This window comes from Vicugna pacos, chromosome 2, assembly GCF_048564905.1.
Source record: "Vicugna pacos chromosome 2, VicPac4, whole genome shotgun sequence".
Classification (NCBI taxonomy): Eukaryota; Metazoa; Chordata; class Mammalia; order Artiodactyla; family Camelidae; genus Vicugna; species Vicugna pacos.
The window spans coordinates 79,922,968-79,939,769 of record NC_132988.1 but is presented as its reverse complement, the minus strand read 5'-3'; the positions used below and the strand labels follow the sequence as shown (position 1 = coordinate 79,939,769).

Below are 16,802 nucleotides of genomic sequence, written 5' to 3'. Positions count from 1 at the left end.
AAATGTCAGTTGATGATGCTTATTCAATATTCAAGTGAGGTAGTCAGAGTATCTACAAGGCTGGAGTTAAGGGAAGAAGTTGAGCTGAAACATAAATCTGAGAATAATCTGCTTTTAAGGGTTTATTGAAACTAGGAGAAGATATGAAACCATTAAGAGACTGAATGTAGGATAAAGAAAAAGAAAAGTCCAAAGATGGACACATCTCTTGTTCCAGCATATAGAAGTCAGAAAACAGTATTCTAAGGAATGTCCAGCTAAGTAGAGGAAAAACCAGGAGAGTGCTCTATCCTGGAAGCCAAGTAAAAGGTGTTTCAAAAATGAAGAAGTGGGCAACTGAGACAATGCCACTGAATGGCTGAGTAAGATGGGGACTGAAGACTGACAATTGAATCTGATTTTGTGAAGGTCATAGCTGACCCTAGTGACAGCAGTTTCTCTGCAATATTGAGCAAGAAACCATGACTTCAGTGAGTTCAGGAGAACATGAGGAGGTGAGGAATTAGAAACGAGTACAGAAAATTCAAGAATTTTTTTCCTAAAAAGTGAAACAGAATGATGGTGAAATTAGACGTAAATATGAGACAAGGAGAGGACTTTTAAAAAGTTGTTATAGCATGGGTCTACCTTGGTGGGATTAATATTTAAGAGCAAAATACGTAATTCAAGAGTGAAAGAGTATTTATTGGAAAGAGTGATAATCTTGAAAAGGCCAGAGAGGTGGGCTCCAGGGCATCAGAGGAGCAGTTGGCCCGAGAGACCAGGCAGTACGTCCCTGGAGCAGGAGCTAAGGACAGATGTAGGTTGTTTGGTAGAGATGATGATGAAACATAAGAACATATTTTTCTAATTTATTTTCTCAGAACAGGTAATCAGTAAGTTTGTATAAGTAAGGTTGTCAGCTGAGAATGAGGAAGGGAAGAGTTCACGGAGGCTTAAGAAGCATGAAATTGACCTTAGAAAGCATGAAGATAAGTCACAGGACAGTGATGAGAGCCGTGGCAGCCGTATTCCTACAAATGTCAGGTAAACAAGTCAACATTGGTGGTCTTTTGCTCTTCAGCCATGTTTAGTTTCTTAGGTGCAGTTTAGGAGGAAGCAAAAATTGGACTTAGCCAAAGCTGGGTTGGTTTTTTTCTTTTTCTTTTTCTTTTTCTTTTTTTCTCTGATGAGTGGGGTGGTAGAAAAAATGATGAAAAGATTTGAGAATGGAGACAAGAGAATGAAGAAGATGAGCAACCACAGAAGCTTAGTTGGTCAAGGAGAAAAGCAGTGACATGAGGGGCTAACAGTCCACGGACATTTAGCAAAGTTGTGACTCAGAGATGCTTTGAGAATATCTAAGAATTGTGGGAGTGACGGTGCCAAAGAGTGACCTAGAAAGAGAAGAGATGATGATGAGAGAGCAGATGCTTGGAATGGATAGTTTGGCGGTAGTGCAGTCATTGGTAATGACGTGGGGGTAAAGTAAATCGTGTGTACAGGTGGCCGATGTCCAGGCTGGAGGAGAGCAGGATTTTCAGACGTGAGCAGGTCGAGGAGCTGCGTGGCCAGGTTAGTGGATGGCGTATGGAGTAGTGGTGGGGGAAAAACAGTTGATAAGATTCTTTTGTGGGATGTGTACTTCCAAGGAGGTTCTTAGGGAGGAGAGAGGATCAAAAGTCTGGAAGTAGCAAAGAGCAGAGCGAGACCTGCCTCTCCCGCAGGCTAACGGTATGCAGGTTGTGGGAAGGGAAAATAGCCGTCCTTGAGCGGGCTGCAGGGGGCGGTGTCTTCAGAAAGCAGCTGTGCTTCCCGGAAGATTTCAGGGATGATGATGGCAGCCTCTCGATCTAGACAGAGTAATGGAAAGTCTTGGCACGTGGAGAGGGGTCAGGGTTTGAAGCGCAGGACAGACCGTGGTGAACGACATGGGGACACACGCACGAGGGAAGGCAAGGGCCCTGGATGTGAGCTACTTCAGTGAGCGGCAGTGGAGGATGGGGTGTGAAGGCCCGAGCCTGGGGTTGCAGAGCCATTTCTAATGCCTCACGAGGAGGCAAGGAACATGTGTGTTGAGAGGAGAGGGCTGGGATTGGGCACAGCGTTTTCACTAGAACAGGAAGTACTTCGAGGGCTTCCCTCAGGGCTGAGACAACATTGCTCAAAGCAAACAGTGCCAATTTGACTCCTCATTCAAACAATTCAGTGTTATCCTGTGACTGTACTCTCTTCTTAAGAAAGGTGCCCCTACCTAGGTGGGCTGGGGGCTGGTCTCACCTGGGCTGGGCCCTCAGGGGACTGTAATGGTAGCAGCTGCACACAGTCCACACACGAGTGTCATTCAGCCCTATACCCGAGCTCCAAATGGCATATTAAAAAAAAATTTTTTTTTCAACAGTTAAAACTTCTACTCTAAGCTCTACAGTAGTATCAGTAAATTTTGTCTGCCTGGGGAACTATTAGTTTTCCGAGTCACTTTGCAACCAGAGGCCCTTCAGCTGGGCAGTTTTCTAACTTCCAGCTCATTCCCCACTTGTGCAATTAAGAAGACTATAAAGCATATAATGAAATAGACCTTTGGGAGCCACAGACCCAGCACACTTTCCCTGTGGTTCGTGAATTCAAACGGCGAAATGTGTCCAGCCCTGGCTGCTTTCTTTGAATAAAACAGTAGGAATCACCTGGGTTCTGGGTGTGTTTTCAGGGCTCGTGGGGTTCGGGTAAGCTGTTACACACAGTGCCACCTCGATGGCACTGGCTTGATAGGTCGTTTTATACCATAGAAAATGCTCCCTGGAGTCGGCCCCTTGGGCACTTTGGCATGTGCTGTTCTGTGCTCCTGGGAGGTCTCTGCCCCAAACGGTCACCCTGCCTGCTAACTTCCTCCTTGTCCTTCAGGGCTTGTCATAGTTGCGGCTTTGCCGTGCCTTGTCCAGCCTCAGCTTTGTCATCTCTTATGCTCACTGTATGACACCTCACGTGGTGATTACTGTGAACTTGGCATTCCAGGGCCCCTAGCCTAGAGCTGGCCTGGCACAAGGAGGCCTTCAATAACTATTCAGTAACAGTGCTGCTGACGTTGCTGTAGACAAGTTCACTGGCCCATATTCTTAGGCACTTTCATTGTGTTTTACCCAATAGCTTTAATGCCCAGTGTCATCTCCAGTGTCCACACAGAGCTGATGCAAGACAGTTAAAGGTGGTTCTTTAGACATTACTCCCAGATCACGGATGTAACTGTATTATCTCAGAATAGAAAGGGTGCTTTGGGTTGTCTCTTCCTTGCCATCAGTCTCTGGGAGATTATCTGGGGAAAGTTGAAATTAGAGTCCTTGGGGCAAGGATGCAATTATTCCCTCTGCTGTTGCACGCGGCAGTCTTTTGCAGCCGGCCAGATTCCTCAGGCCAGAGTCCATTACGTTCTCTAGAAGCTGGAGCACCCCTTCAGTAGGAGGACTTTGAGGGCTGACAGCGACTACTCATTAAGCACTTACTTATATACCACGTACTGTATGAAACACTTGCTTCACTGACTGATTTCTCCAAGGAAGATCCAACGAGGAAGAGACACTATTATTATCCCTATTTTATAGAAAAACAAATTTAGTCTTACAAACATTATGTAACTTTTCTTAAGTTTGCATCGCTACAAAGTGGCAGAGCTGGGATTTGCAGTCAAACACTCTGCCACTGAGCCAGAACCCCGAGAGCTGAGATTTGGATCTGGGTTTCTGAATCGAAAAGTTAGTGCCTACTCTTTCTATGATGCTGCTCTAAGCAGGGCCCAGATCAGCAGTGTAAGGAACACCAGGGTTTGTGGCCGGCTTCCCGGTCTTCCAAGGGGAGAGCATCGCATCAGTGACTTGAACTACCCTACCTGGGAATGATCTAATTGTTTTTTAAAGGAGGCCTCAGCTTGTGAATAAGCAAAAAAAAAAACATTATTTAAAATCCACTTGGAGTTTTTAGTCATTTCTTAATAAAGCTATATGTAAAATCTACACGTCAGTAGGCTGCATGTCATAGGCATTTCTATTTTAAATGTTCTCTGAAGGATACTCAGCCATATAATTTGACAAGTGAAACCAACATTATAGACTCAACACTTCGAAGCAAATTCTTTCTTCTGAGCTCATAATTTAAGAATCATTGCTGTTGCCTAAGGAGTTTTAAAGAAGCGTATGTAGGATGTGGCCAATGAATTCTTGACACTGCCTGTTTATTTCCAATTTATTCTTATGTCAATTTGCAGTTGTTTTTTTCCCCTAGGCTTTCAGCTGAATTAACAGAAGAACTAACGGAAGCCCAGATGGATGAGCTGTTCATGACAGCCATTGAATGGAGGCCATCATCAGTGAGATTTATTATTAAATTAGTAACGGTATCTTGCATAAATCAAAGGCCAGATTTATTGCTAACGCTCCGCGCTGGCACCCCGTGGCATAATAGTGGCGGAGGGGGAGGGATGTAAGATCAATAAGGCACATTTTGGTGTCCTAAGAAGCTCCTGTTAGCAATAGCGCTATCAGCAGAGCTAAGTGGCAGGCACTGGGATAGACGCATTACCTTTCACCTGTAAGTATTGCAACTTTCTTACTTTGTAGGAGTTATTATTGCTGCTTGACAGATGAAAAAACTGTCATTAAAAAACAGATGAGGCTCAGAGAGGTTAAGTGACTTGTCATTGCCTTGCGTCTTGCCTCAGGCACGCTGAGAGGCATAGCGTTGTCTGGCTCTCAGTTTCCTGCCATTACCGTTCCACTACACCACTTCCTAAAGTGCTTCCTATTTGGTGACAAAAATAATCAGATATAGGAAAGGTTAAAAGAGATACACACAAGTCGGGAACACAAAAGGTAACTAACTCTGCATCAAGGGTGCATCAGAGGGGAGCTGACATTCAATTTGGCAAAAAAAAAAAAAATATGGTTGGAGTGTGTCAGACAGAAGGAAGGCAGTCAAGATGGGGACGAAATCTGGACTGTGGAACGTTCCGGAGGCATGAAATGGCATAGCAGGTGTGGAGGGACACGGTAGGAGATGAGAATGAAACTGAAGGCTAGAGTCATACAGACTGTGTGAAGGGCATGATCCTGATGGTAAGTCAAATGTTGTTAGCAAGCTCCCAGTATGGTCAGAAGGGCGGTCTGCAAATGAGAGTAGAGGAGAGAGACTGGAACAGCTGGGTGCGATGCTCTCATTGAGAAGTAAAAAAGGTGAGGCTGAGTGGACTAAGTACTTGGCGAGTGAATTTAAAGGTGAAGAAGATGGAGAAGAGGACAGAGGAGAGAAAAGTAAGATTTAAGGTTCATGGAGTCCTTCCCGTATGCTAGGTGCCCTGATCAGCCTCAACACGAGCTACCTCATTGAAACCACGTGACGAGTCTATGCGAGCAGTATTTTTATTATTCCCATTCTATAGATGGAAGAAGGTGATGTATGGAAGATGCAGTAGCAGCCGGCAAACTGTAGATCTGAACAGGCAGTTTGACCGCATTGCCTTTGATTTTCACTATCGCGTCACAGAGCTTCCTGGTTGAGTCTGAGGTTTTTCTTAACTGAGATAGGGCCTGGGAAAAGATGAGAAGGGCAAGAGACTTACTGAGGTCATTTTTGCACGTTTTGAGTTTCAATTTCCTATAGGATAGCCAGGTAGGAGTGGTTAAAGAATTGGAAAGAGAGAAGGAAACTAAAGCTGAGGAAGGTATTGCTAGGTAGACAGTGGTTGATACCAAAGGACCACATCAGCTCGCTCAGTGAAAGGGTAGAAATAAAAGCAGCAGAGACAAGAATGAATTCTGCCCTTGAAAATAAATAAATACACACAAACATAGACCCTTCAGACAATGCAAATCCCATCAACTCGAGTAGTATTTATTTCTCATGATGCCTTTTGTAACTTTTTGTTCGAGCGTGAGAAAGATTTATTTGCTTTGCTTCTCAAAATCATTGCCTTATTGAACTGTGAAGGATTGGTCTCCCCAGAGTCTAGCTCCAGAGAGCCCTGGGCTTCGCTGGAAAGTTATCATTACTGATGTCCACAAACTTCTCTAAATTGGACTTCGTAAGATTCACATTTTAAAATTATCATGAGTAAATATGTTTCCAACAAGGAAGAACAGTATTGTAAAAACTGGAAGCAAAATAGCTTGTTTCTTCCAAACTTGTCCCCCTCTCCTTCCGGTTCCCTTCCTCTCCATCTCCTCCCTCTGGCTGCAAACTGCCTCTGCATGCTGCCATTCAGAAAGAACCCTAGATGACAAAAGGACAGTCGGCCTGAGTGAAAGAAGAATTCATGGCACACCCGGAGGCAGCCTACCCAAGAGAGACATGGTGATGCTAGCCCACCGCGGGCTCCAGAGGGCAGGTGGGGTGAGGGGGGGTTGTGTGGAGGACAGATGTTCACGTAGGCGTTGTTTAGCAAGTACTGTCTCTCAACTTCCCAATGGCAGGAAGAATTTCTCTCATAACCATCCAGGAGAAAGAGCAATTCAAGGCATGACTACTTAAATGCTTTTTTTTAAAAAAAAAAAAAAAGAAAGAAAGAAAAAATCATTTTTTCCTTCTAAGGTGCATCCTGCATAGGAGACGGTGCGTCTTGGAACTGGCAAGGCAGACAAGGGACCTTGCGAAGGGGACTTTTTCACACAGTCCAAAATGTCCTGTGGCAAATCATCTCATGAAGAAAACTGAGCAATGTCAAGGGTTGAATTTAAAGAGCATCTCAAAGGTTCCTGGTGATTCTCCTGTATTTTATAAAAATCATTTACATGTCTCTTTTTGGTCATGGCAATGTCTACTGGCACAAACAGCACAGCCAGCCACAAAGTATTCTTTTGATTTTAATAGCTCATCTTATATATATATATATATTTATATATATATATTTATATATCTGCTCATCTTCATTTCCTCAGCAAAAGGGGAAATAAAAAAAATATTGATCTATAAAATAAGCTGATGATAACACAATGCCAAAAATAGCTTATGTTAAGTGCAAGGGGTGAAGCTTGAAAGCAAGCTAAATTGCAACAACATATTGATTTAACATTTTAAATACAAGACTTGCAATAAAATAATTCTTGAGCTATGCTTCTCATTTTTAGTTTACTTTTTAAAAACTACTCTATATACACATATCCAGTTGTAACACTTGACAGTAGCATATGGGGCATGACACGACTTTGGTACACGTTGCAGATATGAATGGGTCATGTGGGTAAATGACATGCCTTCCCCCCTTAGAGCACTGTACAGCCAGGTGACCAGCCACCTGAGCCCACTGAATATTCCCACCAGAACCCCAGAGTCCTTCCCAGAGCCATCAGAGACAGCGGGACCTCAGGCTCACTGGATCCATATTGTGTTTCCTCTCTCGGTTCTCCTGGGTTCCACTGTCAGCTCCCCAAATGTTGAAAAGAACTGCTCCATTTCCTTCTGAAGCATGTCATTTCTTTTCTCTGCATCTTCCTTTGCTCTCTCGGCATTTCGCATTTTGATTTCTATCATCGTGAACTTCTTCCTTTCCTGATCCAGTTCATCGTGGAGGCTCATCATTTCTGTCTCCAAAGTCAAGTTCCGCTGCTCTAAGCTACAGAAGGTGGGGGAGGGAAGAAGAGATAAAGCAAATTTACTCAAATGCAAAACGGGTAAAAATGTTTTCTCAACTCTGTCTCTGCAATGCATGGGAAATTGGAATGAGCCCTTTCAAATCAGTGAAGCAAGATCCACCAAATAAAAGGTGTTTTATATATATATATTTATATTTATAACATACATAATATTGTATGTTCTAATATATACAATTGTATACATATATTTACTATTTGTATGTATAACATATTGTATATTCTAATATATACAATTGTGTGTGTGTGTGTGTATATATGTATATATATATATATATATATATATATATATATATATATATATATATTTACTATTTCCTAAGATGACTTACTATCATTTTGACAAGACCCCAAGACCTCTCTTGGAGGCACTTCATTGTCATTTGATGGTGAATGAATGAATTTCAGCTCAGAGAAGCCAGAGACCAATGTCATGCAGCACCGAATGGCAAAGCAGGAGGCAGCCCAAACCGCAAAGCTTCCTGGATCATTAAATGTAAATCTGACTTTATTAAAAGAGGCCGGGGAGTGGGGCGGGGAGTCTGATAAAGTTGGAAGAAAAAGAGGGCAGTCATTTTTTCTTTCTATCAAATGAAAAAGAATGACGGTGAAAATGTCATTGTTAGAGAGTTTAAGTCCACTGCTAAGAATGGACTTCTCAGGGACATACAGAGTCCCAGCTTATAAAAGTGGTACAGAAAATAGCCACCTTACATTAACAAGTAGAGATTACATGTGTTGAATAAGTAATTCCCCTGACATTTTGTGACCATGGAGTCTACCCAAGTAGCCTGCTGTCTGCAATTTCCATTGCTTTCCAAATTAATCTACCTTAAGAACTCTAGGTTTGTATTTCTAGAGATTGATAACTGTATCCTTTTGGATAACTGTCCAATTTTAGATAATTTCCTAAAAAACAGCAGAGTTTTCTCCATAAGCACCAAGTTCAAAAACAAAATTTATTATTGTTGTTGTTCAAAGAGGAATATTAAGCACTTGGTTATTATAAGATGTGTTTTGGTAATAGCTGATGTTTAAATTTCTCTTATTCTGAGCTAAAGTCCTGGAGATAGGTTTGAATTTGCTGTACTACTGAAATTTGAAAGGCTAATGCACATGTAGCTCTCAGAAATCTTGATTATTTTGCTAATAATTTTCAAATTAAAATCTCAATTACTTTTCTGTTTTGAAATAAGAGTCTCATATATTGATATTTCATCCAGATAATCAAAAGAGCACTTAAATGAATCTGCTCTCCCTTTGTAAGCAACTGGGTTTGGAAAAAAAAAATCACATTCTGTGATTTTTATCTGTTTTAATCAGTTTAGAAGGCTATTTTGATCACATGATCACATTTTTATACAGAAACCTGGTAGTGTAGAGGCTGTCACCCATAATTATTTTATAATATATTCTCTTTGCTTTCTAAAGCGATTTATTTTAGAATAAAAAAAGTTGGAAGAAATTCAAGCTTAAATACCAAGGAAGCCAATCCTTTAAAAAAAAAATACTGATACACTTGTGTGTATCAGGCACTTGCATGAAAATTCCAGGAACCTAATAGACTGAGTTAAAAAGAGAAGGGACCCTTCCCACTGCAAACACAGAGCAATGCTGAAAAAATATGTAAGAAAAATATTTTTAAAATACACAGCCAGGATTAAAAGAAGTAAAAGAGCACCTTTAGGTATCAGAACCAAGAAAGAAATATAAATACAGAACAGCAAACGGAAGCACATGAGGGGTACTGATCCTGGACAGAAGCCCTAGATACAGCTACTAGACTTTTATGTTTCACGTGGAGGGGAGGAGATCTCCAGTATGAGAGAGGCAGAAGGCTGAACGTGACTCAGCCTGGAGCTTGAAATATCAATTGTCTTTATGAAAAAGAGACTACAAAAGCTCTACTTATGGGCTATGACAGAATTAAATCAGCAGAAGAGAAAATAAATAAATGGGAAAATAAATCTGAAAAAAATTACCCAGAGTGCCTCACATAATGAAAAAGATGGAAATTTAATATAAGAAAGAGAAGTTAACAGAGATGGAGAATGGAGTAAGAAGGTCCAACATACTTTAGTAAGAGTTGTAGAGGGAGAAAATTGAGAAACTGGGAGAGATTAAATAAATAAAAAAAGTAATGGATAAAAATATTCCAGAACTTAAAAAATACATGTCTTCAAATAATGAAACAATGTTTGACAGTTAATGGAAAGAATATAGCAAAAAGTTACTAATCAAAATAAAAGTGATATAGCAATATTAATATCAGAAAAAATAGGTTTTTAGGCAAAAAAGTATTACAATGAAAAGTGACTATTACATAATGATAAAAGGATCAATTCATCAGAGAGATATCAGCAGTTCTGAGCTTTTATTCATTTAGATATAGCCTCAAGTTACTAACTATAAAATACAACAAAGTTATAAAGAGAAATTGATAAATCCACAAAAATTAGGAAATTTTAAGAAATTACAGATCTCTCTAATAAAAATTAGGAAGTGTAAAAGATTTGAACAGCTTGATTAATGGATTTGATCTACTGGTCATATATATAGTCTCAAACCAATAGTAAATAATAAATACTTCTTACCAGACCAAATAAGTGATATCATACAAATGAATTTCTGTGACCACAATATGATAAGGCTAGAAACTAATTTGGGAGTAGAGGGAGAAGAACACCAAACTCACATGTTTAAAAACTAAAAATCATACATATCAAGGATTGATAAAATAAAGTAATATCCATCTATTTATCACCTGTCTATTTAAGGATGTATATACGTACATATGTGTATATGTATGTATGTATCTATCATCTGTCTGTCTATCTAACATCAGTACTTGTGGGGCAGAGTTAAAAAGAATATAGAAATGTATAATTCTAAACAGGAATAATCAAGAATTAACTGGAACATCTACGTCTTATATTTCTGTGGCTTGGCCATGAGCCAGCTCCCTTGCCCTACTTTATTACAGGCACCTCCCTTTGCTTGTCACATGGCTAGAAATGCTAAAGTGAGAGAGGCCAATGAGATGATATGCTGTTGGAGGGTACAACTGTTTTATTGAAGTCCATGAATGCACCACAGACTTGGAACATGAATGTATTCATAAATGAATTGTTTATGAATTGTTTTCATAAATGAATGTGTACATCTGCAGCCATTCAGAATAATGTATTTCCTATCTCAGTGCAAGTTCCGAGTGTTATCTCAACAGCAGTTCAGAATTCTGGTAGCCAGTGGTTCCAAAAACGACATTCAGAAAGAAGAGTAAACTGATAAGACAACGACATCAGTTTTCTTCTTATATAAACTTCCTGTCACTTGGCATTAAATAGGAGAATTCAAGCCAAGTTTCTGTTTCCAAGGAAGTAATTTCTCAATCTAACATATAAGTAGTATTTTTGTTTATATTTATTTTACCATAGCTCTTAAAAATATGTGTCTTTTGGCTTGATAATTGATAAGTGGATGGGAAACATTAAAATAAAATAAGGTCAATTTTATATATAATAAAGAAACCATGTGGGGTTTAGAGCCATGGAAGCAGTTGAAGCAGGACAAAGATTGATGCTCACAGACCGTGAGGATCTTAGAACAACTGCACAGGAAGAGGTCCACCACGGCCATAGCCTGGAACTGGGGCTGAGGCCACCGGAGGGGCTACTTCAGGCCGAACTGAGCCTCAGGCCTTCTCCCGACTGGAGCATGCAATGTTCGTCCCCTACACAATGCTGAAAGGAGAACATAAAAACAATCTGTTTCGTGGTTTTTATGCCCCCAGTGAAAACATGGGGTGTGGTGACCTTCAGGTTTCCAGCACAAGGTTGTATCTGTGAGTCCTGGGCTCCACTCTCTGAACTCCTGCCTCTCGAGACCACAGAAAGCTGATGGGCAGGGGCACTGTCCACATGGGCTGCTTAGTCAAGGCCCCTTGTCTTGCCCAGGTTGCTTCCCTTAAGTTGCTAAGCAAACTTCTTGCCTTGGTCACCTTATGAGACGATGTCAACTGATACCAATTAGATTTCAGCACAATTGTTCCTTATAAATCATATTTTTTGCTCCCCATTTAGGGTACACCTTCTCTTGTCCATATGAATATACTTCATGCCATCGCTTCTCTCAAAAAACCTCCCTGGAGTCCAATCTCAATAAAAGCCAAAGACTTTAGATGATCCCGAAGGCTCTATGGTACCTCTCCGAGCTCCCCGCCCAGCCCATCTCTCGGCATTTCCACTTGCCCTTCTCCCAGTACCTTCATGACTTCCTCTGTAACCTCCTACAAGGCCCTACGCTTAGAATTAGCCCTCACCAACACTTCTTAGCCGCTTCCCTGCTTTTGTCTTCTACTTAGCATGAGATCTGTTTCACTTATTCATCTGTCTCCTCCAGTGGAGTGGAAGCATGTTCCATAGGGGCTGAGGTTTTGTCTGTTTCACTCACTGCTGAATCCTCAGGACCTGGGCCTGAGCCTGGCAGAGAGCAGACATCCACTCAAGCATTCAGCAATTGAAGGAATGAATAATAAAGAGCTGCTGAGCTCTACAACTTTTCTTTACCTTCATCTCATCCTCCTCCCATCAGTGAGAACAGACTCTTTATTTTCCATTCACCTCCACCCCCCACGCTCCTCTCCAGCCCTCTAACACCAATCCACACGTTAATTTAGCACTAACAAGAGACAGCATTATTGAGCACCTATTCTCTGCCGGGGACAATGTGCAATGATTTCTTACATGCTTTTGGGGTAGATACGACCAGAATTTAAAATTTTCACATTAGGAAGCTGAGACTCACAGAGATGAAGTGAACTTTCCTAAAATTGCACAGCTTACAGACAAATGGTGAAGCTAGGACTTGAACTTGGGTCTCTGACTCTGGAATCAGCATATTTAACCTCCTGGGTGAGCCTGTCTCAGGGCAGAAGGCGGTCACACCCTCTGGGACAGAGAGGGGCTCCAGATCTGCCTCACCTCTTTATCCTGGACTCATACTCTATCTTCTGCTTGGTCATTTCCTGTTTCAGGCTGGACACTAAGCTATGCAGTGCACTGTGGTTGCTGGTGGTGTTGCCGACAAACGTCTCGCTGTTGTCGCTGCTGCTGGTGGCACGGCTACTTCGACCGCCCACACTCCTCCGGTCACTTTTGTTTTCATAGTCCCCGGGGTGGGAAAGGTCGTCCTGCGGGGGCCCATCCAAAACAGGGTCCTCAAAGTTCCCACCGTAAAAGTCTTGTTCCGGGCACGTGGTGGTGGACGAGCGACAGGAGTTGGAGTTCTCCGGGAGGGAGATCTCGCAGGAGGAAGTGGACCAGGTGGCGCTGTCGACGCTCTGTTTGTCGTCGAGGCTCAGCAGGGAGAACTGCTGGTGGACGTTATCATAGGTAGACAGCCTGTTGTGCTGGCCCGCCTCTCCCGCGTGCTCTTTCTGCTTGTTATCCCTCAGGGTCACGTAGCCATTGGGCAGCCAGCTCATGCTGCGCCCGTTCGCCGGGTTCCCGAGGGGATCGGTGTTCAAAATGCCCATCCGCACCGTTCCGTTCTGTACACTGTGGGTGCCCATTTTGGTACCAGACCCCTTCAGTGAAGAGGTCCTTCTGGCCTGTAAGCTCCCATTGGGAGTGGTTTGGGTTTTCTCAAGTCCTTCTGCGTTGCTGCTGCTGAAGGACCCATTGGTGACTATCCCACTGCCCTTATTGAAGGCGGGATTCTTTTTGACCATGAGAGGGGGGCTCCTGGAGACGTCCAGCTTGTGAACGCTGTTCCTGGGGCTGTTGGTTTTGCTGCCTGATAGGGCTGTGGGGGATCCATTATCCACGCTGCTTCTCTGGGGAGACTCGGACTTGTCCCAAGAGCACCGCCTTACAGGGCTGTCCTTGGTATTGTTGTTCTCCTTGTTCTGTAGCTGACCCACGGTGATTTTCTTCTGAACGTCGTTGTTGTTGTTGCTCACCCCATCCTGGGGCTTGCTCTGCAGTTCTGCGTCTTTGGGGAAGAGGTGATCATGCTTGCTAATCATCATTGACATCAACTGTTGGACCACCACAGTGCCTGGAATTGCACAGAAAACAAAGTAGTATGAGTGAAACAGTTTTGATTTCTTTCCTATTTTGAATATGACTCTTAAAGAGCCATGTACAGGTAACATTCAGCTTTATTATAGGCAGAGCCAAAACATATTCTTAATGATGATAATAGCAATCGGTGGTGAGAAGTCTTGAGCACTTAACATGTGCCATGAAGTGTACAAAGAACTTTACTTTTGTTAGTTTAGTTGGGTTTTAAAACAAATCTATGAATAGACACTGTTATTATCACTGTCTTATAAAAGGTAAGTAACCTGACCAACATCCCAAAGCTATTAAAGTGAAGATGCAGGGCTTGAACCCAGAAGTAGCCAGTTCTGAAGACCAGGCTCTCTTTAATCATCATACAACGTTTCTTTGAAGTTCGACATTTAACTATGAGAAATTGTTCTCTGAGGAGGTCACTGTGATCTCTCATCTGACACCTGCCTCAAATCAAGACATTTTAGTGGCATCTTGAAGTGGAAACCCATACAATCTCTAGTAGATATATGATCTGTCTTTATAATATAGCAAGACAATGAAGTTCCATACAACTTTTGCTGATCATTAAAAAGCTTCAGGGCATTTTAAATGGCATCAGCCAAAATGGTGTAATAAAGAACTACACAAATCCTCTCCTTCATAAAAGCAACTGACAAAAACATTCTTAATCAACATTTTCAGAAAGCTGGAAATAAACTAAAGGCTTGAAATCTGGAGAGTGTTTATTCAAGAAAAATTATTGAATCTTGGTGGAAAACAGCAAGCTCCATGGTGTTTTAATTCCCCTCCTCTCCCTAGCTCTGTAGTAGTCTTGAAAACCAACAGCCCACAATCACAAAGGGAACCAGCAGTCTGGCAGCAACTAGAATGGGAGAAGCAGGGCTGGAGCCCCTTCAAAGCCCCATTCCCAAAGAACTGTCATTGTTTGACTTGTTTGGCGGTTCCCTGGAAGATGCCACTCAAAAGGCTTGTCTTCATTTTATCTGACTAGAAATTTGACCAGTGTGAACAACATTTTTCTCAGGAGCATTTGTCAAGAGTAATTAGGGGCACTTTCATTTAAAATCATGGCTGCTTGAAGCAAGTGTATAACCGTTGAGCTAAACAATAAGTTAACCCAAAAGCTTAGGAGGAAAATCTAAGGAATGAGATTTCCATAGGAGGTGTTGAAAAACTCTGTTATATTCCTGAGAACCTAGAAGATTTCATGAATGCTTAGGATTCTATGCATGCCCAGGGCTGTGTGCATGCTCAGGAAATAACTGAGAATTCCCCCAGCTCTCACCTCTAGCTGATCTTGAGGTTCTGCATAAGCAGGAACTGAAGGCTAAGGCAAAGCTGTAAACCATCTGGTTGAGTGTTGAAGGTTTGCCCCAACATGCACTCAGTGCCCCTTGATAAAGAATGGGAGACTTATTGGCTCTAGCCTTTTAATCTATGCTCAATCCTTAGCTGACCACTAAGCAAACCAAGCAGAGACTTCAATGGCACAGATGGCAAATGACATAGACTTTATAGAATTAGTCCAGAAAAGTTACTAAACAAACAACAAACAGCAACAACAACAAAGGGAGGGTGAGAGTCTTATATCCAGAGTTCCCACATTATTATATTATTAAAAATGTCTAGTTTTGAAACAAATAATGAGGCATGTAAAGAATAAATAAAGTATAGGAAAAAACAGACTCTGAGGAAACTGAGACACTGAACTCATTGGATAAAGACTTGAACTTTTTCAAATGTGCTTTCATAAGTAAATGGAAACCATGTTTAAAGAAACCAAAGGAGAATAAGAGCAATGGCTCACCAGATACCAATGAAGAGACTGAAGATATAGAAAAGAACCAGGGGGAAGGGAAATAGCTCAGTGGTACAGCACATGCTTAGCATGCATGAGGTCTTGGGTTCAGTCCCCAGTACCTCCATTAAACATAAACAGAAATAGAAATGCAAATAGAAATAGAAACAAATGCATCAAACAGATATTCTGGAGTTGCAAGATACAATAATTGAAATGAAAAAATCAGTAGAGGGGATCAACAGCAGACCTGAGCAGGCAGAAGAAAGGATCAGCATACCTGAAAACAGGCCAATTGCTGTTATTCAGTCTGAGGAACAGAAAGGAAAAGGAATGAAGACAAATGAGCAGAGCCTCAGAGAGCCGTGGGACACCACGAAGCATACCAGCATAGGCATAATGACACCAGAAGGAGAGTAGAAAGAGAAATGAGCAGAAAGAATATTTGAAGAACTAGTTGCTGAAATCTGATGAAATCTGATGAAAAACACGAATCTACACATTCAATAAGCTCATCAAATACAAGTAAGGTAAAGACAAAAGGATTCACACCTTGGCCCATCATAGTCAACTGTCGACAAAGAGAGAACCCTGAAAGCAGCAAGAGAGACACAACTCATGCATAAGGGATTCTCAATAAGATTAACAGCTGACTTCTCATCATTTCTCATTGCCAGAAGGCAATGGGATGAAATTTTCAAAATGCTGAAAGATAGTCAAGCAAGAAGTCTACACCCAAAAGACCTATGCTTCAAAAATGAGGGAGAAATAACACATTCCTAGTTAAGCAAAAACTGAGAGAACTGGTCACTAGCAAACCTGCTCTTTAAGAAACATCAGTGCTTCAGGGCATTTTAAACAAAGAGAAGACCTTCAAGGAAGAAAACAATTCTCTTACATAGATGAAAATACTATGGTTCTCATTTGATCCTCATATTTTTATTATTCACTGTAAAGTATGAATTAGAAGTCAATATCTTACAAGTTTCAGACAGTAAAAATCACTCAGTCAGCCGTGGATAGAAAGGTTAATCTTTTATAAAAAGCAGTAATGCACTTCTTAATAATCAGTGGACTTATTAGGTTTTATGGTGTCTTAGCTGAAATCCCAAAATACATTTTATGTATTCCTCACCGACTTACAAGTTGGGGGCTCCCACCCCTTAATACAGGCTGCCACCATTAACTACGCTTCTAAATTAGTTTCACAACTTTGGGTGTCCCAACCCCCTAAGAATCTTTTTAACTGTTAATTTTATTCATGTACCCACAATAAAGCACTATAAGCTAATGCAAGCATTAATTATTTTTGCT

General features: G+C 41.5%; 1 protein-coding gene across 3 annotated transcripts in view; it reads right to left on the bottom strand.

Moving 5' to 3' along the window:
• Positions 1-5,370: 5,370 nt before the first annotated feature.
• ARHGAP24 (Rho GTPase activating protein 24) overlaps positions 5,371-16,802 on the bottom strand; it is a 701,416-nt gene continuing 689,984 nt past the window's right edge. For all 3 annotated transcript variants that reach the window (XM_072942779.1, XM_072942787.1, XM_006198186.3), the window contains 2 exons: positions 12,593-13,670; positions 5,371-7,573 (listed from right to left, as the gene is read on the bottom strand). In XM_072942779.1, the coding sequence (XP_072798880.1) occupies positions 7,330-7,573; positions 12,593-13,670 (1,322 nt within the window). In that variant the 3' untranslated portion in view covers positions 5,371-7,329. The remainder of the gene's footprint in view (positions 7,574-12,592; positions 13,671-16,802) is intronic.